General features: G+C 37.6%; 1 protein-coding gene across 1 annotated transcript in view; it reads left to right on the top strand.

Annotated features, from left to right (window-relative positions):
• Window positions 1-11550: 11550 nt before the first annotated feature.
• SOGA3 (SOGA family member 3) overlaps window positions 11551-24610 on the top strand; it is a 38243-nt gene continuing 25183 nt past the window's right edge. Inside the window, exons 1-4 of the mRNA XM_032484848.1 lie at window positions 11551-11686; window positions 13611-14800; window positions 15260-15484; window positions 17268-17426. Coding sequence (XP_032340739.1) covers window positions 13706-14800; window positions 15260-15484; window positions 17268-17426 — 1479 coding nt within the window. The 5' untranslated portion in view covers window positions 11551-11686; window positions 13611-13705. The remainder of the gene's footprint in view (window positions 11687-13610; window positions 14801-15259; window positions 15485-17267; window positions 17427-24610) is intronic.

Raw genomic sequence — 24610 nt, 5'->3', positions numbered from 1 at the left:
TATTATCAGGCTGGTCCAGAAGGGTAACTGGTTATTCATTTACTTAAAACATACTTAAATTACTATATCATGTCATTCACAAAAATAATTTCCAGATTTATTTAAAATAATGAATTGTTTAAAATAAAAACCAAATTATATTTGAATTAAAATTATGCATGAGAATATAATTACAATTTTGTAATGGGAAGACCTTTCTCAGCTAGATCCAAAGCCTAACAGCTATAAATACAATGACTGAAAAATGTGTCTGCATACTAATTAAAAATTGTGTGCAAAACATCATAAAGTCAAAAGACAAAAGACAGTCTGGAGAAAATATTTATGAATAGAATCTAGAAAAATTTACTATCCAGATTATTAAAAAAAGAAACTCTTAATTCTCAGTAGAAAAAATTGAATCCAATAGAAAAATAAAGCAAAGGAGATAAAGAGGCAATTCAAGTACAAGTGATACATAAAAAGATGTTCAATGTAATAATCAGGAAAATATATATATATTAAATAAAATGATATATAGTTATTTTATAATATACTGGCAATAATTAAAAAGATACCTAGTTTTGACAAAAAGGAAAAACAAGTCATCTCATGCACTGTTAGTAGGAATATGCATTAATAATGACATTTTAGAAAGTAAAAGGGCAAATAGTGAAAAGATTAAAGGAACATACACAACTGAAAAATTGTGCTCTACACTGGAATTTGACACAACATTGTAAAATGACTATAACTCAATAAAAAAAAGTTTGAAAAAAAAAATAAAGGAACATGCACTACAATCAATAGTCCACTTCTGGATATTTATTCCACAGAAAACGAAGGTATGAAAGGGAACATGTACAAAGTGTTTTTGTTTTTGTTTTTTTGTACAAAGTTTTTACATTACTGTTCATAAGAAAAGTTAGACACAAAATAAATGTGCTAAATACATTGTAATATTCACAGTACAGTATACTAAGCAGCAACAGAGAATAAGATAAATACATATGGCTTGTAAGGAAAGCCAGCCAACTCATATTTTTAAGTTAAAATGAAGCATTTTGCAGGGCTATACATATAGTATCATTATACTTTATTTTCTTAATCCATATATTTGTAATACAAATTCATAAGAAAGTCCAACAAGTATACACACTAAACTGCCAGCAATGATCACCTTCGTGTTGAAAAATGGAATGAAGGGAAAATGTGAAGGTAAACTTTCACTCTCTAGCTTATATATTTGTATATTTAAGTAATGCTTTATAATAATATACTTAGGCATCGATCATGTAAATAAAATACATAAATAATCCGTAGTAGACCTTGCTATTCTCAAGCCTCCTTTTCAGCCATGTATATGATATTTTTGCTGCCCTACAGAATGCTCAGTGTCACTGATTTCTGTCTCTCCACCTAAGATTTTCCACTACCCAAGGAACTTCAACCCTTCCCCCAACCACAATGCAGATCAATTCAACTCTGCCCCATTTTGTACCTCAAATCCAATATGTAGAAATATGAACAGAGCTGTAATATAAGCCCTTTGTTTAAAGCATATAGTTGCGATGTCTCATATCTCCTCTGAAAGTGTCTTGGTACCATTAAAATGATGACAAGCTTATAATGGACTAATCTACCCTCTTCAGATCCTTCAAACCACTTTCTTTCCTTTTAGTCACTGTATTTGGTCCCCGTGGTGCTTTAAGCCAAGACAACTATCCTGCTGCCATCAGAGTTAAAGCCAGGGGAGTATTAGAGGAGGCAAACCAAAGCCTTCACACTGTTAGCTATGAAATTAGCCATTTCTAGTTCTGCCTGACTTCTGAAATCTGCAGAGAAAAGTATTATATCTAATACATGGATCACCACAACCAAACTAGATAGGTGAGTGGTATTTCCATTGATCAAACTTCTGGGCTTTATATGTTAAAGTTTCAAGTATTTATTGTTATTTTGTCTTATTCCTGCCATTTATGGACTAGAGAGTGCGAGAAAGCTTGAAGTGTGACTCAGCTATCTTGGGTAGTCCCAGCCCCGTCATTCTGAAAGTCTCCACTCAGGACCCTTCTGACTAGCAGCATGTTTCATCCACTCCCAGACTCATGCTTATCAGAAATTTGACTTGTAGTGGTGGTGCCAACTCCAGCGCTTCAATTCTGAATTGATATCTGAAGTTCATCCCTAGAATTCAGTTCTATTACCTGTGAGCATCCAATTATGACTCCTTTCCGCAGTAAAAGTTTCATGCATAACAAGAACTCTGCAGGTCCTTTGGATCTTTCATGAAATCTAAACTTCCCTAGTAATGATTTGGTGTCAATTGTTCCCATCACTTGCTCTAACTGAGTTACATTTTCTTACGTGTATCACATGGGGCTGTGATTCCTGTAATACACAGATAGTAGTCTTTCCCTCCATCTGCTAATTTCCATTCAGAATCCAACTAAGCATCAAAGCATCTTAGACTCTCCACATTATCAACTGCCATTGTTAGGTATTTGATTCAGAAACAGAGTCATTGTTTACCTTCAGACTGAATTATACATCTGTTGTTTCGGTATCTTAGCATCAGTAACCCATTCCTTTGGTAATGGAGCATTGACTTTCTTTTGGAAGACCATGAATCTCCCATCCTGTCCATGTGGACTGGTAGAATTGATCCTGTCACTTAAGCTTGAGCAGGTGACACATGGCCCAGACTTGCTAGTGGTATTGCCCATCTTCACAACCACTGCAAGGGTAGACTCAAGACCCAATGTAGAACAATGAGAGTGATGCTTGGAATGTCACCTGAACTAGAAAACAGATGTCTTTATTCTCCAGAGGTTGCTAGGTCTAGAGGTGCTGGTAGTCCCTGTAAATGGAAAGCCTACTGAGTTTGAAACCAACACAAAGGAAAGCAGAGAGACAGGAGAAGAAAAATAGGAGATATGCTTTGAGCACTAGACTCCAGGTAAATCAACTGTTCCTGAATCCAGTTCTACTCCTAAACTGCTTTTTTTCTTGAACTCAGAGTTAACCACTATTCTGAATTTTGTTTTCATTTCCTTGCTTTCTTTCTAGTATCATTTCCATACAGACATCCCTAAATAAAACATTGCTTTAGTTTCCCATTTTAAACTTAACATGTGTAAATTTTTTGTGTATGTATTTTGTGATTTACTTCTTTTGCTTACCACTATATTCTTGAGAACCACCTGTTTTTACTTGTGGATACAGTTCATGAATTTTCACTGCTCTACAGCAATCCATTGAATAAATATATCACAATTTAAATCATGTAGCTTCTAGGTTTTTGGTAGTACAAATATCTCTATAAACACACATCCTGGGAAATATGTAAGAAATTCTATCCCTATGACTGGAGGTGCCAGATTGTAGAAACTGCATGCCTTCAACATTTCTACATGACATTACACTGTTTCTCAAAGTTATTGCACCAATTTGTAATCTTACCACGCATACCTAAGACTTCATATTGCCCCATATCCAATATTTAGCTTTATCAGACTTTTTAAAAATTTTGAAAGTATAGTGGGTATGATATGGTAGTCTATGTTTGTTTATGGTTCCTATTTTACTAATAAAGTTGAATATATTTCCTGTATTTATGAGCCATTCATATTTGCTCTTCTGTGATTGTATCTTTTGTCCATTTTTAAATTAAGCTTTGTAGGAACACTTTGGAACAGTCTGGAAACTAATCTCCTGTTGTTATACATTTGAAGTTGCTCCTGCCAGTTTGTGATTTGTCTTTTCACTCTTATTTTTATTTTTTTTGGTGAACTGAAGTCTTTATGTTTCATAAAGTCTAATGTACTAATCTTCCCATTAGTGTTATACAATCTTTGAATATAATTTTTAAAAAGTGCTTCCTTATCCCAGACTGAAAAAAAATGTAGTATCCTAATCTTTCTTTTAGAAGTGTTTTGCCTTTCACATTTGCATTATAAATCCATTGTCAAGTAGTTTTTGTTTATGATGCAGAAGAGTGATCTAATTTCTTTTGTTTCAATAGGATTAACTATTTGTCTTAATTCTATTTATTGAATAATCTGTCATTTCCCTGCTGATTTTAATGCCACCTCTGTTACTCATCAAGTTTGTTCCTTTGGTTGATCCATACCTACCCAATAGCATACTAAATATTATAGTTTAAAGGTCAATATATCATAGTGTGTGTTAACTCACTTCATGTCATGGTTATTCTTGACTCTGACGCTTAACATGTGAAAACAGAAATCAAATTGCTGAAGTTCAAAGAATAGGCTTATGGGACTTTGACTGATATCCTTTGAACTTATTAATTAATCAATAGGGAAAATTGATAGGTTAAGGATACTGAGTCTTCTTATCAACATTTATTAACATCACTCTCTTAATTGACTTAGGCCTTATATAAGTGTTCTGAATAAAAGCTTATCATTTTCTTCAAAAACTTGTTCATTTCTTATTAGATTTATTGATATATATGTTATATATTTTGTAGTTATAATAATATGTATCTCTTTTTATTGAAGTACAGTTGATTTACAATATTGTATTAGTTTCAGATGCACAGCTAAGTGATTCAGTATGATATATATTATTTTTCAGATTCTTTTCCATTTTAGGTTATTACAAGATATTGAATATATCTCATTGTTTAACTTGTATCTCTTTAAATCATATTGTTTATTTGTTACAGGTGTAATGACATGCATTCTAAGTTGATCCTTTTATTATAAAACAATCTTTCTTAACACTAGGTCTGATCATTTATCCATATATATTCTTTAGGCTTTGGGGGGTAGATAATCATATCTATAATCATATCATCTAAAATGGTGAGCATTTTTGCTTTCATTGCAGTACTTAAATTTATTTTTTCTTTTATTGTTTTGCTGTATAACATCCACTACAATGTTAAATAGAAGTAGTGATGTGATCCTCGATGTCTTGGTTGTGATTTTCAATGAAATATTTTTAATTAATCACCATTAAGTATGCTGCTTGCCATGAATAACTTTTGTGGATAAACTATATCAAGATAAGAAAGTTCTTATTTATTCCCAATTTAGTAATAATTATTATCACTATTTCTTAATATTGTACCAGAGGTTCTAGCTAATACCATAAGATAAAAAAAAATTTTTTAAGCAAAAGCATTGGAAATGAAGAATTTAATATAACTGTCTCCACATGATATAATTACCTACTTAAAAATTATTCTACAGAAAAATTATTAAAATTTTAGAAGAATACAGCAAGGTCTGTGCATATAAAATCATTTTATAGAAAGCCAGTGCCATTTATACACTAACAACAAACAATATAAAAATGTGCTTAAAAAGAAGACACTTTTAATAATAGCATAAAATATTAAATACTTACAGACAAATATAACAAAAGATGTGTAAGGCGTCTGGGAGAACAAAAAATATCATTGAGATTCAGAAAGACAATCTAATTAAATAAAAAGATATACCATGTTAATGTGGAGGTAAAATTAATAAGTAAAAATAATAATCCCTTCAATTGATTAATATGCAATTCCAATAAAAATACCCACAGAAAAAACTCACAAGTAGTATTGGAAGAAGGAAATCAAAATATATGTTTTTTTTTTTCTGAAAGTAAAAACATTAAATTCACCACCATACATGAAAGATATAAGTTTGTAAGGGGTGTGGTAATTTTAAAGTCTTTGAGTTATTGACAATATCGTTGCTTATTATACTGAATATCTTTCACTTGATTCATTCAGACCTGCTCTCCAACCAGGAGTCTGGCCTAGATGGATCACATCAAGTGGCTCCAGAGTCCTCTGGATTTAATTGGATCAACCAATGGAGAGCCTCAGCAAGAGACCAGGGGCAGGGAGGAGAGTGAGATCTACTTGGGCTGACTATCATCCAGTGGAAAATCACTGTTCTTCTCAAGCTGGCATGCTCTACACTCGTCTCTTTTTCTGGGTTCCAGTGACCACTTGGTCCCTTTATCTTTCTAATACTATTGCCTATTGATATCATTTTTTTCTCTTTTCTTTTTTTAACCAAATATGGTGCTAGGGCCTACCAGTTAATTAACCCCAGGTTACTGAGGTATCCACTGTGGTTTCTCCTACATCTGACCCACATCTCATAAACAATTCCATCATAAATAAATCCTCCTCAAATTATCTTAAACTGAGTGTCTCTGGATGAACACTTATATACAATAAATATCACAGAGTGAAAAATTAATCACTTCAAAGAAATCTAGCATCCTATCAGATAAAAGAGTACCTTGACCTTTTTCCAGCACATTATAATATCCAGAACTGTAGTCTAGACATTGGATTAAAACCACATTAATTTTTAATAATAACAACAAGAAAACAAGATATTGAAATATAAAATACAGATGGCACTTTGCTTATTTTTCTATAACTGTATCAAAAAATTGAATATTAAAATATTACCTTTGTAGTTTACTTTAAAAACACTCAGTATATAATAATGTAAGAGTCTGTCAGGTTAATTTACAGTTAGTAAATCTTTTCTATATTATGCCTATGCAGGGGACCCTTGGACTTCTTTTTTTCAGACAGCATGGGAGAACCTAGAAAGTAGAAATGAAAAAATTGTACTAATAGTTTCCAGTGAATTATAGAGTAACTTAGGATGCCTGCTGTATTCAAATTAGGGCAGTTAATTATTGATGAAAGAGGTTTTAGAGTAGGTAAGATAAAAGATTATTAAAGCACTGCTATAGAAAATTTGACAGTTCTGAGTTATTAAACTAGTAGAATTAGGGGAAATTTAATTCCAACCTTAAATGTGTATAGTATTTACATAATAACTACTAGACCTGTTAAAAATCTTTACTAAGATTAAGATAGGGTTGAAAATGGTAGGGAGGGGAGTTGGAATCAGATGTCTGATAGTATTATAGCCATAATGAATGGCTAGACATTAAGCTGGATTATCAAAGATGGATATTCACGAGCATTTATAGAAATAATGCAACAGAAGTTTGGCTATGCAGTACACAACTGCAAACTTACACAACAGCAAAAGCATGGGTAAATAAAGCATCTATGGTAGAGTAGCAATTTCTGCTATTCACGAAGCAGTCTTAATCCCATATATGAATTAAACCATAGATTTTGGGGGAGGAGGTAATTAGGTATATTTTATTTATTTGTTTTATTTTAACAGAGGTGCTGGGGAGTGAACCCAGGACCTCGTGCATGCTAAGCATGCACTCTGCTATTGAGATACACCCTCCCTCCCACAAACCATAGATTTTTGGTGCTAATGTTAAATTATAACATGTGTACATTTACTCCAATAGATTATAGAATAAACTTTATTGAGATGCCTGAGATTAAGCTAAACTCAAAGTAAAATATGGTTTAGGAAGCCTTCTTAGAGATAAAAAGATGAATCATGGTATTTACAACCCAAAGATTCTATGATTCATCAATTATTATCTAAAATGTAATCCAGAGAACAAATGTGCTTTGTGACTGCATACATATGTCAGTAAAGGTCAAAACAATGGCATATATCCAAGCTAAATTACTCTCCAAAAACAGAGGATGGCTCTGAAAACAACTTTTCTCTCTCACTAGAAATCTACCAATCAGTCCTACCTCTGTGTACCCAACTCTCTGCTGGAGATAATGAGGGAAACAAGAATGTTGTTTTAAGATATTTACCATCTGAATGGATAATCATAAAATTATCCAAGACTAACCAAGTGTTTCTAACAGAGTGACATTTTTTATTAGTTCTATAGAAATTCAAGAATGGTAGAATTTGGTGTAAACTAATATAAGAATTTTCCTAAAATATTAACAGACAATAATAGCTAACATTTATTGACAGCTTACAGTGCCAGGTAATTATTATTTATTATTAGTTATGATCAGTGTATGTTAGATGCACTGTGATATAAATTCCTTTCATCATTTTATAATAATAATCACATAAATTAGGTACTATTAATAACATAAATTTAATAATATATGTTAAATGTATAAATAATGAATGAGTGGAAGAAACTGGGGCTCAGAAATTTTAAGTAACTTGCCTAAATTCATATGACAGAGAGATTTGAAACTTCAAATGAACCTTAAAATATGGGTAGCTTTTGGGCAAGAAAGGAAGACAGACATGCCAAGTATGAAAAATGGCAAGAGGAAAAGCACAAAACAAGACCACATACCTATGGGGAAAAGAAACAATAAGTGTAAATAGACAGAAAGTATATGTGGTGAAGTATTAGGGAGTACCTTTTGGGGTAGGATGGGGACAGTGCAGTTCCTTAAGGTCTAGGAAGAAGAGTGGTCACCACATCATTTGAATATGATGTGGTGACCATAAGCAGAGTGACATGAGAAAAATATTCTTTAATAAAGGTGTAAACTGGAAGCATTGGACAGTGTGTATTTGGCAGAAAGAATCTATCTAATATAGGAAGAATCTGCAGTAGTCTGAACATAAAGTTATGTGGGTCTGGATTTTGATAGTGATTGTACAGGAAATAAAAAGGTCTAAGAAATATTTTGAAAGAAAAAAATGGGTATAGAAGAAAAGGAAAATGATTAAACAATGAAGAAAACAGTGTTTAGTGAGAAAATATGTCAAATGATATTTTCACTAAAAGAAAAAAAGATATAGAATATAGTTTTAAAGAAAAATAGAATAGAAATCAATGCCACTTAGAGGAGAGAAAAAAATTTTGCATGAAGTTTGAGGTGATAGTGTTATCTCCCCATGTAGAGAGTCTGTGCATGTGTGAAAAGATCAGACTAGGATACAGGTGAAAAATCAGGCTTAGAGATAAAGGTTTTTAAGTCATGGAATGAAAAACAGACTTGTGGGAAGAACATAAAAAGCAGACTTGATGGAAAAAAGGACCCAAGTTCAAGTTCTGATTGTGAAATTGAACTTGAGTGAGTCACTTAAAGTCTCTGAAACTCAGTTACTCCATGTTTTAGATGATGAAAATAATAGATAAAGAACTTTTATATAGTCAAAGTCATGAGAATCAAAGGGTAGGTATTTTAAGCTATGTATTTCTTAAGGGCTTTGAATTTGTTACTTTAGCCTTCTTCCCTTGATGGAAGAGCCATATCTTACTGTGCTATAGAGTGGATGATTTATTATTACACATATTAACAAATCAGTTGACCAGTCTGCTTCTGAAACACAGTAAAATAATACCTAAGACTTTCTAAATGCCCACAAAATCTCTGAGTAATCACTTTTAGTGTTTGCTTAACTGGAGAAATATAATTTTAACTAGCAAATTAAAGAATAAGCCAGATAAATTTCCAATTCAAAAGTTCTTCTCATGGCATTTTTACATGATTAAAGAATCATAAGTATTGCTTACACTTAATTTTTATTATTAGTTTTCAACTTTGAAATTACATTGTATTATACTGTAAAATGACACATTTGAGCATATTGACTGCTTGATTTCAGATGTGTGATAATCAATTCTTGATTTTTATTAGACTTTTTAAAAGTTACTAACTTCATTGAAATAAATAATACTGCCTCAGGAAAAATTGAAACATAGATGCCTGAACAGCACAAGTCCTTAGAGAAACAGGACCAGGTATGTTTTGTGCCCATAGACTGTGTTTATAATATCATTATTTGATTTGCAAATATTAATCTGCAAATTATTTTTATCCATTTTCATTAAATGAATCTCTGTATTTCTTAAGGAAATCACAACTCAAGTTCGGGTACATAACGACAGTTTATTACCTAGCATAAATTCCAAGTAAATTGTGGTTACAGTTTGCTTTTTTCCCTTTTTATTTTTGGTATGCTTGTCAAGGTCTGAGGTATTCATTATAGATGTCATAAACATCACGTTTCTACCTTCCAAAAGTATTTAAAGGATTACATGGAAATTATTCCAATTCTCATTAATACGCTTGAGCCTCCCCGGACGGGAACTATTTCTTAATTTATCTTTGCATACCCAGCACCTTGGACAGTGCCGGGTATTAAAATAGGCATTTATCTATTTGGAAGGAGATGAGTACATGGATTATTTTGTCCTTTTGCTATATTTGTCTTATACACTGCTGGAGATACTAATCATCAGGGCTCGAACATCTTTTTATTTTGCTGTAATGATACTGCTTGTATGCAAACCACTCCTACGTTGTTTTTATTTCATTTTTAATGCAAGATGTTACACTTGGAAAATAAAATCTCTTACTCTGAAATTTATGTTAGCATAAAAACTTATTATTTCAAGATCTTGACCTCATTTTACATACAAAACTACAATATTAATGTAAGAAAAATTTAAAACAAAAAATATCCTTCCAAATGCTGGGTTTATTTTCATCTTCAGGTTCAACAAAGAATTCTCAAAAGTAAGAGAGAGAACTTCATGCTCCCCCCCCCCCCCAAAAAAAAACTGGGAGGAAAAGGAGAATTTTCCAGTCAGATTTTTAAATACTATTACTGTGAAGCAGTGTGGATTATTGTATATCGTAAAGGAATATTTTCTGAATTCTCTTTTTCCCCCTAAATTTCCTTTGAATTCATATCTTATAATAAATACACGATTTTTAATGGTTCTTATAAATCATGAATCTCATGAATCTTAATGATTCCTGTTACCCCACATGCACTACTATGAAAATTTTGGATCTTGGCAATTGCTTCTTGTATTCACAGTGGAAACTGGAACTTAATAAAGGAGAGAAGAAAATGTACCAAAGGCACACCCTCCTGTAAATAGTCGCTGTAAATCAGTATTTATTCGGTTTGCGGTAAATTAGTCGTGGCATCATAAGAACCCTTTGTCTGTGAGACGATGGGTCTGGCAACCATTATCTACTCATGGAAACGACGTTCGTTGACTCCGCCCGGGCTGGGGGTGGGGAGGGTGCACCGCGTGGCGAGCTTGGCTGAGAATTAAAGCGAACGAACAAAGAGAACTCCCAGCAGCCGCCCGCCAGCCCCTCGCAGCTGCATCAGGAGACGTCAGTCACGCCCAGAAGGCTGTTGGAATCCGCCTCCCTGAGAAAAGAGCTCAAGTGAATAATTGATGGCGATTGATCCCTTCCAGGACGAAGCTTTGCGGAAAACCAGTGCATCCGACTACGAGCGGTTTCGGAATCTTCTGCCAAGTAAGGGGTATGGGAGTGCAGCAAGGACTTTGAGCGCGGCTACTGATCTTCCATCTCGGGCGTGGCTCTGGCCTTCTTGTCTTCTTGCCACACGCCCCGCCACCCTCCTTCCCCTCCTTCTTCTCTTCCCTTTTGAAAGTAGCCTCCCTCTGGTTACTTTACCCTGTCCTCCCGTGCAACCCCGCCCCCTCCCCTGCCCAGTCCGGTGAGGTCAGCTCATGAATATCAGCGCACTTCCTGGGGAGCGTCTGGCACGGCTTGGTACCTCGCGTGTTCGGCTGCTCCGAGCCTCAGCTGCAGCTCAGTCGCGGACTGCGGAAGAGTAATGCACTTTCTCCGCAGCTGATCCTCCACGTTAACGCCTTTGTTTGGAGAAACCGAGTGGGTGTGGAACTGGGGCGAATAGGCCCAAAGTCGAAGTGCTCAGCCAGAAAGTCGCATATGTGCTACGAAGTTAAACTTTCCTCGTCTCTGAAAGACACAATAATAAACCCTGAGGTCCCCGGAAGATCAGAAGGGAAGCGCTGTTGATTTGCTTCAACTTCAAAACATCGCCTCTGCTAAGAAGTGAGCAGTTCTGGATTTTCTAAAGGGAGGGGGTGAAAGATGGGATGGCCAGTGGGCAGATAAAACTTGAGATTAAAAGTGTTGGTGTGGGCCTTGCCGGGGTTGTTTGGTTGGCGATTTCCACGGGGGAAGCCTTGAAAAGACACAGCGTCTTGTCACTTTGTGAGAACCACGTGACAGCCGCCAGGTACCTTTGATTGTGGGAGCCGAGTTCCTGGAACTCGCGCTTTCTGCTGGGTTTAAACTATATGGGGGCCGAGTTCAAGCGTTCTTTTGTGGCTCTCAGCTTCAGAGTGCTTCTGCCTAATTCAAAACAAAAATAAGGTTGCATTGGCAATATAACTTATTTGGGTGATCCTCGTTAGTGAGACTCACGACAGTGAACTAGACCAGACATTCTAGGAGCATGCTACTTCAGAAGAACATGTAGAAGATAAGTTGATGGACGACTCTCCCCACCCCCAATGTCTTCTTTGTTCACTTTTATTTTCCAGTGTCGGAAGGAGATTCCCAGAAAGAGAAAGGGACATGGAAAATGAGCCTTCCAGTAATATTTCTTTCTAAAATGAGTAATTACTACTCATTGACTAAGTTATGATACTTAGACAATAACAGGAACAATGCTAGTAAAGTGATAGCAATCATCTCCTCTCCTAACAGGAGGAATTTATTTTTAAGCTGAACTTTCTGCCTTGTCATGCTCTTTTGAATGCTTTAGAGAGAATTTACTTTTCTAAGGAAAAAGCACCTAATTGACTAGCTGACTAAGTAGCTGGATCACTAGGAAGAAGAAGCCAGGAGGCAATGGGTTGTGAGTTGCTATTTTGCAGATTTTAAAAGCCAGTGATGGATTTCTTAGAAAAAGCACACAATAGAAGTGAATGTACCACCATGAGTGAGGATGCAGCAGCCTTATTTAGTGCAGGGTCATTCTTCTGTCTTAGAATTTGGTTCCATGGGAGGGACTGGGTGCTTTAAAAGTACAACTGTGCTGATGGTGTGCCATCTAAGAAGATGCTTAAGAATGAAAATAGATTCTATCTAGCAATTGCACTTAAAACTAAAATGATTCACAAGAACAATGAAATTTGGATACATGTAGAACAAGTTACAACTGTAATTTAAGAAATCGTGCAGAGCCACTAATAAACTTTTCCAAAAGTATTTTAAAATTATTTCTGAAAGCCATAAGTAAAGAAAAATTCCTTTAGTGTTGCTAACGATTAAACCATATAGAAGATTTATAATGCCATCTTTTTTTGAAACTGAAATTTATTTAAAGTCATTCATTATTTATATTTTCTTTCAGTTCTAGTCCAAAGGAAATTGGGTGCATTTCTCTAACCAAGAGCAATATTAAATGTTAGAGCTGTTTGAGAAAAGTGTCATTTATCCATAACAAAATTTCTCTAGGAACCGATATCATAACCCTTTTCATCTAATTGACACTTGGGAATATTAATTAAATATTTCTTCACTAAGCTAGGCTTTAAAATTCAGATTTGATAGTGAGGAAAACCAAAGTTGAAGAATCAGGGTATTAACAACTCTAGCATATGGACATCTTTTCCTTCCGAAGCTTCTTGACCTTATCCTCTTTAAAAACAAAGAAACAAAAACTCTCTTCCCATCAGTTCCTTTCTGACTCCATATTGATCGCATCCTTGCCAAACCTGCTACCGTGAGAATGTTAGGTTCAGGAGCTTTCAGATCGTCATTTTACTGAGGTGGAGTGAGATGGCGATAGCGCCTCGCTGGGCAAAATGAGAATTGATAATTCTGCATCCTATTCCTAAAGTCAAGGTTTCAATTAAGCGCCTTCCAAATCTCATTTTCTAGGTCTTCTCTTGTAAAGGAAAATCACCCTTTGCTCTGTAACAATGCAGACATGCTATGTGCTTTCCTTCTTTTGTTTCTGTCCCAGATTAGAAAGGAAGTTTGGTGGCGGTGAGGAGGAAAGAGAATGATCTGGTGATGTACCATTGCAAAACGCATCCTATAGATTCTTTCTAGACCGCCATGAGTCAGCCACCGACGGGGGGCGCTGCCCCTGCCACAGCCGCAGCTTCTGCCGCCACCGCTGCCACTGAGGCTCGCCTGCACCCAGAGGGCAGCAGCAGAAAGCAGCAGCGTGCTCAGTCACCCGCTAGACTGAGGGACAATTCGGCCCGACAGATAACCGCGGCCACCCGGTCCCCGGTAGGGACCGGCACTAAACTCAATTCTGTTCGACAGCAGCAGCTGCAACAGCAAGGCAACAAGACCGGTAGCCGCACGGCGCCTCCTGCCACCTCTCGAGGAGGCGGAGGCGGGGCAGAGAAGGCCGCGCCCCTGGCGCCCAAGGGGGCAGCGCCGGGAGCTGTCCAGACCGCGGCAGGTGCTGAAGCGGCCCCCGCGGCAACCCTGGCCGCGGTGGGTGTCAGGAGGCCTGGTCCGTCCGAGGAGTCGCCCCGAGAGCTAGAGCCCGTGTCCTCTAAACTCGGGGAACCCCTTCCGCACGGAGAAGGAGGGGGAGGGGTTGGGGAAGGAGGAGGAGCCGGCAGCAGCTCCGGGGAAAGGGAGGGGGCCGCTCCTCAGCCGCCGCCGCCGCCCAGGGGCTGGCGAGGGAAAAGCGTACGCGCTCAGCAGAGAGGCGGCAGTGGCGGGGAGGGGGCCTCCCCTTCGCCATCCTCCTCCTCTGCGGGCAAAACCACAGGCCCCGGCAGCAGAAACTCTGGGATTGGCGTTGTAGGGGGTGGAGGCGGTGGCGGAGGGAGCTACTGGAAGGAAGGATGTCTGCAGTCTGAGCTCATCCAGTTCCATCTCAAGAAAGAGCGGGCGGCAGCGGCGGCGGCCGCGGCTCAGATGCACACTAAGAACGGCGGCGGCAGCAGTAACCGCAGCTCTCCGGTCGCTGGCGCCCCTACCATTTGTGAGTCCCTCGCAGTCCCTTCTGCCTCCCCAATGGCGGCAGCAGCAGAGGGCCCCCAACAGAGCGCAGAGGGCAGCGCGAGCGGAGGGTGCATGCAGGCAGCGGCGCCCCCTTCGTCGCAGCCTCACTCGCAGCAGCTTCAGGAGCAGGAAGAAATGCAGGAGGAAATGGAGAAACTGAGAGAGGAAAACGAGACTCTCAAGGTGAGGAGGGTGGGGGGAGCCGGTTGGGGGAGGGAAGATGTGGGCCTCCGAGGATTAGGGCGTGTCCTGGAGGGAGTGAGAGGCTACTAACCTGTTAGGGAGCCTTAAAGAGAGAGGGCAACGGGAAACGAGGGGAGGGGATTCCTCGGCCCTTTCCGGATTTAAAAGGACTTGATATTAGTAGCATTAGGTTTTTATTTAAATCCAGAGCTGGGCCTTCATTTCTCCATTATGGTTTGTCCCATTTTTTCATGGAGAGAGCTACAGTGGGAGAGCGAGGAAAGGCCTAAAGAGGGCCCGTTTTTCTAGTTTCTTCTTCATTCAGCTCCATGTCATTCCTGTCTCATGGAGAGGGGGCAGTAAAGCTGAGAATTTGGAATTAGGATGGGGTGTACACGGTGTATGTCCGAGGGGTGGGAGGCGAGGCTAATTTTGACCCGCGGCCTGTCACCGCCTCAGAACGAGATCGATGAACTGAGGACCGAGATGGACGAGATGAGGGATACTTTCTTCGAGGAGGATGCCTGTCAACTGCAGGAAATGCGCCACGAGTTGGAAAGAGCCAACAAAAACTGCCGGATCCTGCAGTACCGCCTCCGCAAAGCGGAGCGCAAAAGGCTCCGCTACGCGCAGACGGGGGAAATCGACGGGGAGCTGTTGCGCAGCCTGGAACAGGACCTCAAGGTCTGCGACGCCGGGGGGCGCGCGGCAGGGGCGGCGTTGGGGACTCTGGTCAAGGGCTTTTTGCGCTGAAAGGCCTTCAGCAGTGATTGGCAAAGAGCTTTAGGGGCACGGAGTTTCGCAGCGCGGACGACAAAATATCAAGGTCTCGGAAGGGGAAGAGGTAGAACAGACAGGTGGTTCTAAAGAGTCCAGTGTGGAAGGTCTTGCGGAGAATGAGCTCTCCTGGGAGGAATAGTGACTCTTACAGAGGTGGCGGGAGGAGGGCGCCTCATTTCTCCTCGGAAACCGGGGCGTGGCAGAGCGCAGGCTCTGGCCTGAATCTGGTTTCCAGAGACTGTCCTCGAAGTGTAGGCCAGGTAGATTCAGGCATTCAAGAGCAGCAGGATGAGGACCTTTTCAGTGGAGTTGAAGCCCAGAATAGGAACAGTACTGGGGAGAAATTAAAGATTTCTCCCTGAAATTCGCCCCCGCCCCCATCGCCTTCTTCCAGAATGCCTTCCTTTCTGCACTTACCACTTAACTCCCAGAAGGGGAAACTGGCCAGCTTGTGGTCCCGTTCGGAAAAGTAAAGGGAGAATGAACTAAATGAAAGAACCTTGTTCTTATTGTGAAGTTACTCCTTCAGAATCTCCCCCAGTGGAGAAATTTCAACCTTGAGATGTGATTTTTAGGCAGGTGTGGTTTGTTCATTTGGTTTGACTGCAGGCAGATTCACTGACAGTGCAAATCAAATGTTATCTTCATTGTCTTGGACACCAAAAGAAATATGATTTTAATTGTATTAATTTCATCAAGATATTAAAACCAACTGTAGTTATATTTGTTTTAAAGAAAACTATAGAAAACATTTTATGAAAGCCATTGTATTATTTATTTTTATTCCTTTTTCTGACATTTGTCCAGTGCTCACTATGCACCAGGCACTGTGGCAAGCATTGTTACTTATTTAATTATTTCATTTAGTTCTCAAGAGAGAAAAAAAAAAAAACCTGTAAGGTAGGGATTATTAATAACATCATTTTACAGGTGCCTAAGCAGAAACTTTTATAGAAGTTAAGTACCTAGCCCTCAGCCCTGGGACTTGGCTAGTGGTTGGCCAGACTGGCTCCCTACAGTCTGTGTCCTGAACCATTGCATCAGACTGCTCCACTTTTCTTACAAACCCTAAAATTTTCAAGGTAATCTCAAAGCAGGAGGCAAAAACGCACACCTTAAATAAAAACAACGACAACAACAACAAAAAAACAAAACTTAATCTCAAAGGTTAAAATATTTCTTAAAACTAAGCACCTGGAATGATAGAATCAAAATTCAAGCTCCATACACTACTTGGGAAAACTTTGTTTTCCAATCTTTAAAATAAGTGATAATGGATCTATCTCATAGTTTTGTTGTGGAATTAGAGAAATTTCTCTACACACAATAAAACACAATTGAACATTTATAGCCATGATATAGTGTAGAGGTCAAGAGAACAGAATGGAGAGCCAGACTACCTGGCCACTTGCTAGTTGTGTGACCTTGAGCATATTACTTTATCTCTATAAGACTCAGTTTTCCTCATCTATAAAATAGGAATAATAATAGTACTTATTTCATGGGACTGTCGTGAAGGTTCAATGGTTTATGTATGTGAATGGCTTATAAATAAAGCATCTGGAATGATGCCTGGTGTATGGTAAACTCTATGTACATATTGGTTCTTAATACTTTTAATATAACGTTATCCCACTTGTTTTATTGTCTTTAATTACATTTTGTTTTTAAAAACATTTTAATTTAGGTTGCAAAGGATGTATCTGTGAGACTTCACCATGAATTGGAAAATGTGGAAGAAAAGCGAACAACAACAGAAGATGAAAATGAGAAACTGAGGCAACAGCTTATAGAAGTTGAGATTGCAAAACAGGCTTTACAGAATGAACTGGAAAAAATGAAGGAGGTTAGTGTTCGATGATCTCATGGTGTGCCATATATACTTAGCTCTTTATAGACATGTATTAAAGACTAATATGACTGTTAAAATAATTTTATTTTTTAATGATTATAGGACAGTTTGTTGTTCTCACCCAATGTAGTAACAGACACATAGTTTCATACTAATGAATAAGTAGCAAAGAAGAAATTCTGACCTCAGCCCTGACTTTGACTCTGACTTGACGTATATGAACCGTGACTGATGTTTCATATGTGTCATCTAAGTGCATGTTAATTAAATAAACTATGCAGCTATATCAAACACTAAGAGTATCAAGAGTTGGAAGGAATAAGCCTTCTGTTGGTTGAGGTAAAGAGCTAGTCCTATGAGATTACTACTGAGCTCACAGAACCAGACTTTTAGGATGAAAAAGGCTATAATGGCCATGTAATCTAATTTCATCATTACTTGAATCCTCCTTATAACAAAGCCCCCCAAATGGTCTAATACTTAGAACATTGCCAGTGACTATCTTTAAGATTTTCTGCAGTAGCCAATTCTATCACAGTGTAGCTCTGCTTAAAGGTTTTCTTTGTTTTGAGTTGAAATTTATTTAATTGTAACTTTAAGAAATTCATCTTAATCCTCCTCTTTAGAGTAGAAGAGTCAGAGTTCTCTTTCACATCAGCTATTTAAAGATTCCTACCACGTTTCCCCTGAACCTTCTCAAAGAACAAACTCAGTATCAATGAAAATAATTGGAAAATAAAAGAAACAGAAAAGATGTGTCAAGAAACAGTTAGCTTTGTGATAAGTAACAATCTGAATTAAAATAATATTCTTCCTTGAAAACTGCCTGAAATTGTGCAGTGCAACTTGTAAAAACCATTAATGAGAATTAGCAAATACACAAGTGGTCCTCTGTACATTTCCTCTTCTTAAATTTGCAGAATTTAAATGAAGATCCTATTTTTTCCATGAACTAAGTGAGATATTGCACCTTCCATTGCTATGCTTATCTCAAAAAATATATCAACCGTGTAACAGTGAAAATATCAGTAGTTGGTTAAGAATAAATAAATGTCAGGAATTTATAGAAAACTGTTTGTCAGATAAACTGTTTTATGATCTAAGTGTCTACCTATATTATCCTGATTTTAAATATGTTTAGTGTGACAAATTAGGGCAAAATCATCTTGATGGTGTGTGATTCTTAGCTAATACTTAAGGGTGACTGTGTGCTACAGTAGAGAAACATGGAAACTGGGAACCACGTGACTCTCTTCACCAGTAACAAACTGGGTGACTTGTAGGCCTTCTAACTTTTACTTGCCTCACTTTATCCAGTTGTGAAATATTACTTTCAATGATTATCAGCATCTCCTGAAGCTACCCTGACTTTTATCATGAAATCCAGGACATTGCCATTAAAGAGCAGCATAAAGTATTTTCTGAAGTTAAATATAATATAAATAAATCAAATATTAAATTAATATAGATATATGTTTCTTCAATAATAATGTACAGTTGAAGTTTGTCAAAAACTAAAAGTTTAATTTCCAGGAAAAACATTAAATAAATAGCTGTCATTTTCTGGGGCTGCCCTAACAAAGCAGCACAAGCTGGGTGGCTTAAACAGTAGAACGTCACTTTCTCACAGTTCTGGAGCCTGAAGGTCTAAAATTAAGGCGTTGGCAGGGTTAGTTTCTTCTGAGGGCTGTGAGGGAAGGGTCTGTTCTAGGCCTCTCTCCTTGGCTGGTGTACAGTCATCTTCACATTCACATGGCATTCTCCCTGTAGCTGTCTGTGCCTTTTCCCCTTCTTATAAGGACACCAGTCCTGTTAGATTAGGTCCCACCATAACGACCTCATTGTAGCTTGATTGCCTTGGTGAAGACCTTATCTCCAAATAAGGTCACATTCTGAGGTACTTGGGGTTAGAACTTTAACATGTAAATTGGGGCAGGGACACAATTCAACCCATAACAGTAGCTATTGAATACCTTCTTATGGACCAGCAAAAAGAAAGTTCATTGTCAGCTCCATAAGGCTCCAGTCCATAATCAGACCTCATTTGCTTTCTTCCATGTTCTTTATTTATGCAATTTAAAATATTCAAGTCAAAACAAACTTCGCTTGATTACAAGGGATAAAAAAGAAATGCCTGTACAGGTTTGGTATTATGTGAGTGTTTTTCAAGTGGATATCTGAAATATTCGATTTAAGAGTGGTTAAGAAATCATAAGAGCTTTCTGATTTTCATCCTGTGTCTAGGAAAGGGGAAAATTCCTAAAGACTGGCTGTCCATTAGCCAGACAGATGAGACCTCTTCCATCTTCAAATAAATGCCAAAATAATCTGGCTACCAAAAAAAATGATTGGAATCTGGGGATGAACTCAGGAGAATCATTGTAAAAATGAAGTTCCTTGATTCTGTATCCTGCACCTTTTCTTATGACTATTTCCTCCTTCAGGGCTCTAGCTCTGAACTGGGGATGTGCTCTTGCTGGCTTAGTCAGTGTGGGTGTATGCTCATGCCAAACAGGAAATTCCCATTCTCCTTGGAGTTATAAAAGTCAAACTCTAATTAGAGGTTACAACAATAAAAGTATAAGGAATTTTGGAACAGGTATGCAGGACATTTTAAAGTAACCTTTTATTTTTAAAATGAGCTCTAAAATAGCATTCACAATTTGAGATGGTGAGTGGTAGCAGGGAAAAGAAGTGGAATCAGAGAGGAAGGGGGAGAAAGTAGAAGTTAAGACATCTGAAGGGTTCTAAATGTAATAAAGAGAAAATGAAAACTATTCTGGTGAAAAAGCTTCTGTAATTATTCATTTGAAATAGACCTTCATAGTGTTCAGAAAAGTGTCAGAAAAAGTACTTCTAAACTATGTTTAGAAATCAGAAATGTTCTGTTAAAATAAGATTTTTGTAATGGTAATTTTGTTGTCCTCCAAAAAGATAAATATGAAAACTGAGGTGCAGTCATATCCGGCTTACTTTGTGGGGTAGAGGCTGTGAGTTTGAAGCCTGAATTGGCCCCTTTTGACTGCAACAACTTCAGTTAATCATCTGCTTTCTTGGTTGTAAAATGAAAACATATTCGAGCCCCTACTGAGTGTTAACTGCACAACTGTCCCACTTTGGTGGCGTTCTACCAGTGGAGAAGATAGAACCAGGCCAGTCTTTCCATTATGAAGAAAATGCATTAGATATGGAGTAAAACCCTAAAATGTCAAATAGAAGATCCTAGAGGGAAGCAATCCTCCAACTCCCAGATTTTAGTTTCTTATATGGAGCCATATAGGTGTTGAACAGCACAGCTGGGACCTATAGGCCATCTGCTGGAGTTTGGAAGCCATCTACTAAGAGTTTAACGGGCTTCAAGGGTGTTGACCAATTGCTCTCAGGGCTGGTGACTGCACAAGGTTCTGTGCACCTGCTCACATCTGGCTACTTCTCTTCTCCTCCTGAGAGTAGGGAGTAGTCACCCGGGGGTAAGAAGAGTTAAGTAGAGGCAGGATGGAGGTAATTAGTTGACTCTACTGCAACTCGTTGCCTGTATTGAAATAGCTGATGTTCTGCCAACAGCAAACAAGAGGGACCTCTTAGGATACTGCCTTAGAATCCTAATGGCATTCTCATCCCAATTATACAACATTGATTGCTACTGGCAGTATGCTTTCTTGCAGTAGAAAAATGCCTTTACCTTTATGTAACCTGGGAAGGATGATTTTCTGTCTCTCAGGCATCACAAACTATCAGTGAGACAGAGGTTTTTGTAAGTCATTTTGTGGAAACGACAACTAGCTCTGAATGCCAGGACAGGTTCATGCACACACAACATAAAGTGAGCTTACGGAGGGGACTGTATACAATATGGAGGAGGCTCTGTGAGGGGTCTCTGCTCCAGTTAACTGAGAGTCCGCTGCCCTTCATGAAGTCCTGCTGCCATTGGAACAATCTTTATTTTCAAAGCTTTGAAATCCCTATGCTATTTGGGAGGAAGAGGTATGTCACCACTAGGGTCTGGTGCTTGGAGAAGCATTGATGACAGAAAATTGAGGAAAGAATTAACCAACAGAGTTAATCCTCCACCTTTGAAAATGGAAAAGAAAAAAAGTAACAAGATGATGATGATGGGAACTGTGTTAGATCTTTTTCGTTTCAGAATCTGTTACTCTTTGTGTTGTCTCACCCCTCACTCTGACATAAGAATCTTAAAAGAAAATTCTCTTAACTTTTCCTGGTCTTTACTCTAGAGGGCTCTTAACTGGCCTACTGCAATAGTACCATCTATCTTGGGACTTTTATTTTCTGTGCGCTTGGTTAATACATCCTATCTATTACAGTGAGCTTTCTTTCTAGAACACAAAATACTTAGAACTATAAATTTCAACAATAGTGTCTCTGTTCTTTTAAAAAATGTTTTCAAGTATGTAGAGAATGTATCTGTTTACTCAGACTCTTTTTGCAGACAGACCACTTTAATAAACAATGCTTATTCTGCATGTTTACAATTATTTATTTTCTTTTATAAAATAAAGAACTGATCGTAACTATACTTGGTTTGATAGGGCATGTTTAAGTTATAAAATGTGAAAAAGAAATCCTGAATGACAAATCAGCAAAGAAGCAGCTCAAGAGACAGTTTAAATGGGGACTTTCTTTGGCATTCAAGTATTTCCCCCTGGTTCTGGTAGTTAACTTATAATTTGAAAAATGGAATGGTAGTCATTGATCTTTTTTAATGAAATTACCATAAATATTTTGAAGTGCATCAATTAAACAGTATGATTTTAGTCCTATCTTCTCAGAGGCAGTAGTTTGTTGAATAACATAGGCAGGAATAAAAGAGAAAAAGTTAAAAGCAAAGAATAATGTGCCAAGTTAACATAGGAAACTTGCCTTCCAAGTTACCAATTGTTGGAAATGCATTTTAAAAGATGTATTGATTTAGGAATTATAAACTTGATTGGATTTCTTTAAATGAAATTACATTATGTAGTTGTATGCAGTCTGAAAAGATTCCCAAGACAAAGTCTTGGGCAGGTGGCACTTTTCTTTGACTCAGATGCCAAGTTCCCAATGAAATCAAAGTAGTAAGCAGATCAGAAAATCCCTGTTGGTGGATTATTTTGTGAAACATATTGAACTTTTATTATAAACTTCAAATTTCTGTATTTTTTACATTAAAGTACATATCAGTATTACACACCCTGTACAGTGTGGGTGAGATTCCAGTTCCTTTCTTGGCTGGAATTTCAAACTATGTTCTTGAAACAGTAAGACATTGTACAAATAATAGATTCTTACAACAATGGACTAAGGACCTCCTGTTGAGGACACATACAGTTCCCATATAAAACATCTATTGATTTTGATGTTTCCAGTGTCGTGGCTTCATAAAAATTGTTCAATAAATGTATGTTGAAATGTTTGTTGCATTTGCTGATAAACCATACCCAAGGGAGCTAAGTCTCTAACTCTGGACTCTACCAGTTTAACACAGGACCTGGGGCTCTAGGCTGAACTTGGAGTGATCTGTCCCTGAAAGCTGAGCTTACCTGTGTTTCAGTATCTTCATGGAAGCATGTTACCTATGTAGTTATTGAAGAGTTGTTTGCTTCCCCGACTTCTCTATCCAACCTGCCTTAAAGAGGGGTTTGAAATGGTTCTCAGTAAATCATAACCATTGAAATAAGGGTTTAAACATTTGGTTAAGTAAGAATTCTGGGAACATGAAGGAAAACTTAATCCAAGGAATGTACACTGTTGTCTAAGTTTAGTAGCAAATCAAGGCAGAGAAATTCTCAATGAACTGTGACCAGATATGGAGGCAACACCAGGTTTCACATGAGGTCACCAGAGCAACCATTAAGAAAATCAGTTATAGCACAGCAGAATGTGGACAATCATAAACAGCCTTTATATGATGATGGAGGGCAACCAACGGGTGGATGAGCCTTTGTAGTAATTGTCAGTTCTTTTCTATATAATCAGTAAATTAGGAGTTTAAGTTTTTCAGAAAATAAAATTAGGACATTTTGTCATTATGTTGTGTATGGTTTATTAAACAGCACATACGTCATGGAGTCAAGAAACTGGCTTTGAGACCTCACCTTTCATTCCCTGTAATGTTGAGCAAATAATTTGAAATTTGTAGGCCTCAGTTTTTTTTTTTATTTTAAATGCAGAAATTAAACTGAATGCTTTCAAAGGTCTCTATAAAAATGTTATTTTCTGCTTTGTCAGTTATCCACTTATGTGCTCCTTGAAAGTCTGTTCATGGTCAGGATGCCATCCCATTTCACTACTATTATTTTATTGCTGTAATTATTTTTTTCATTTAGTCAGCCAACAGACATTTCTTGAACAGTAATTTTACTACCTGTTGTAGTATGGCTGTATGAATACCATGGAGGACACAAAGATACAGATGTCAGAATGTTGCATTAAACTCAAGTTTGCACTCACTGAATGCTCCACTAAAAAGTTTTTAACCACAGAGACTAAGACCCACAAGGTTCTCTCTGGCTGTTGCTACTCTTCAGCATTTAGGGCCTGGCTTAGGGTAGAAATCAGAACTGAACACCTGATGTGCGAAAACCCTGAGGACAAGTGAAACTTTCCGAATAATCTGAGCCCCACTATGTATGTAGCCTTAGTTCTCCACCCCAAGAGGCCACTGAGACACCATCATAACCAAAGAATTCACCATCTTTTCCAATAAGAAATATACCAGAGTATTGAATGGTGGTACTGAGACATTCTAAATTGCACGAAAAGTCTCTGAGCTGAGGTCTTTAACCATATAATTCTATGGAGTGAAATCTGCCCCCAGAAGGCTGCAGGTTCTCACCCTAGGCTGTGTGGCATATGAGTTAATAAGCAGTGGTCATTGGTTAAACTTCCAAACATTTATCTTTTGCTGTTTTTTTTTTATTTTATTTTTATTTCAGAGTTATTTATTTGTTTTTTAGCTGAAGTATAGTCAGTTTATAATGTGTCAATTTCTGGTGTACAGCATCATGTTTCAGACACACATACATACCTATTTTCCTTCCCATAGTCTTTTTCATCTTCATTATAGGTTACTATAAGATGTTGAATATAGTTCCCTGTGATATGCAGTATGAACTTGTTGTTTATCTGTATTTTTTAAATAATACGAGACTTCTCTGATTTTTTTGAAGATGAAAATT

Source organism: Camelus ferus, chromosome 8 (assembly GCF_009834535.1).
Source record: "Camelus ferus isolate YT-003-E chromosome 8, BCGSAC_Cfer_1.0, whole genome shotgun sequence".
In the NCBI taxonomy this organism is placed as follows: Eukaryota; Metazoa; Chordata; class Mammalia; order Artiodactyla; family Camelidae; genus Camelus; species Camelus ferus.
The sequence above is the reverse complement of the archived record's forward strand: the minus strand, read 5'-3'. Positions and strand labels throughout refer to the sequence as shown.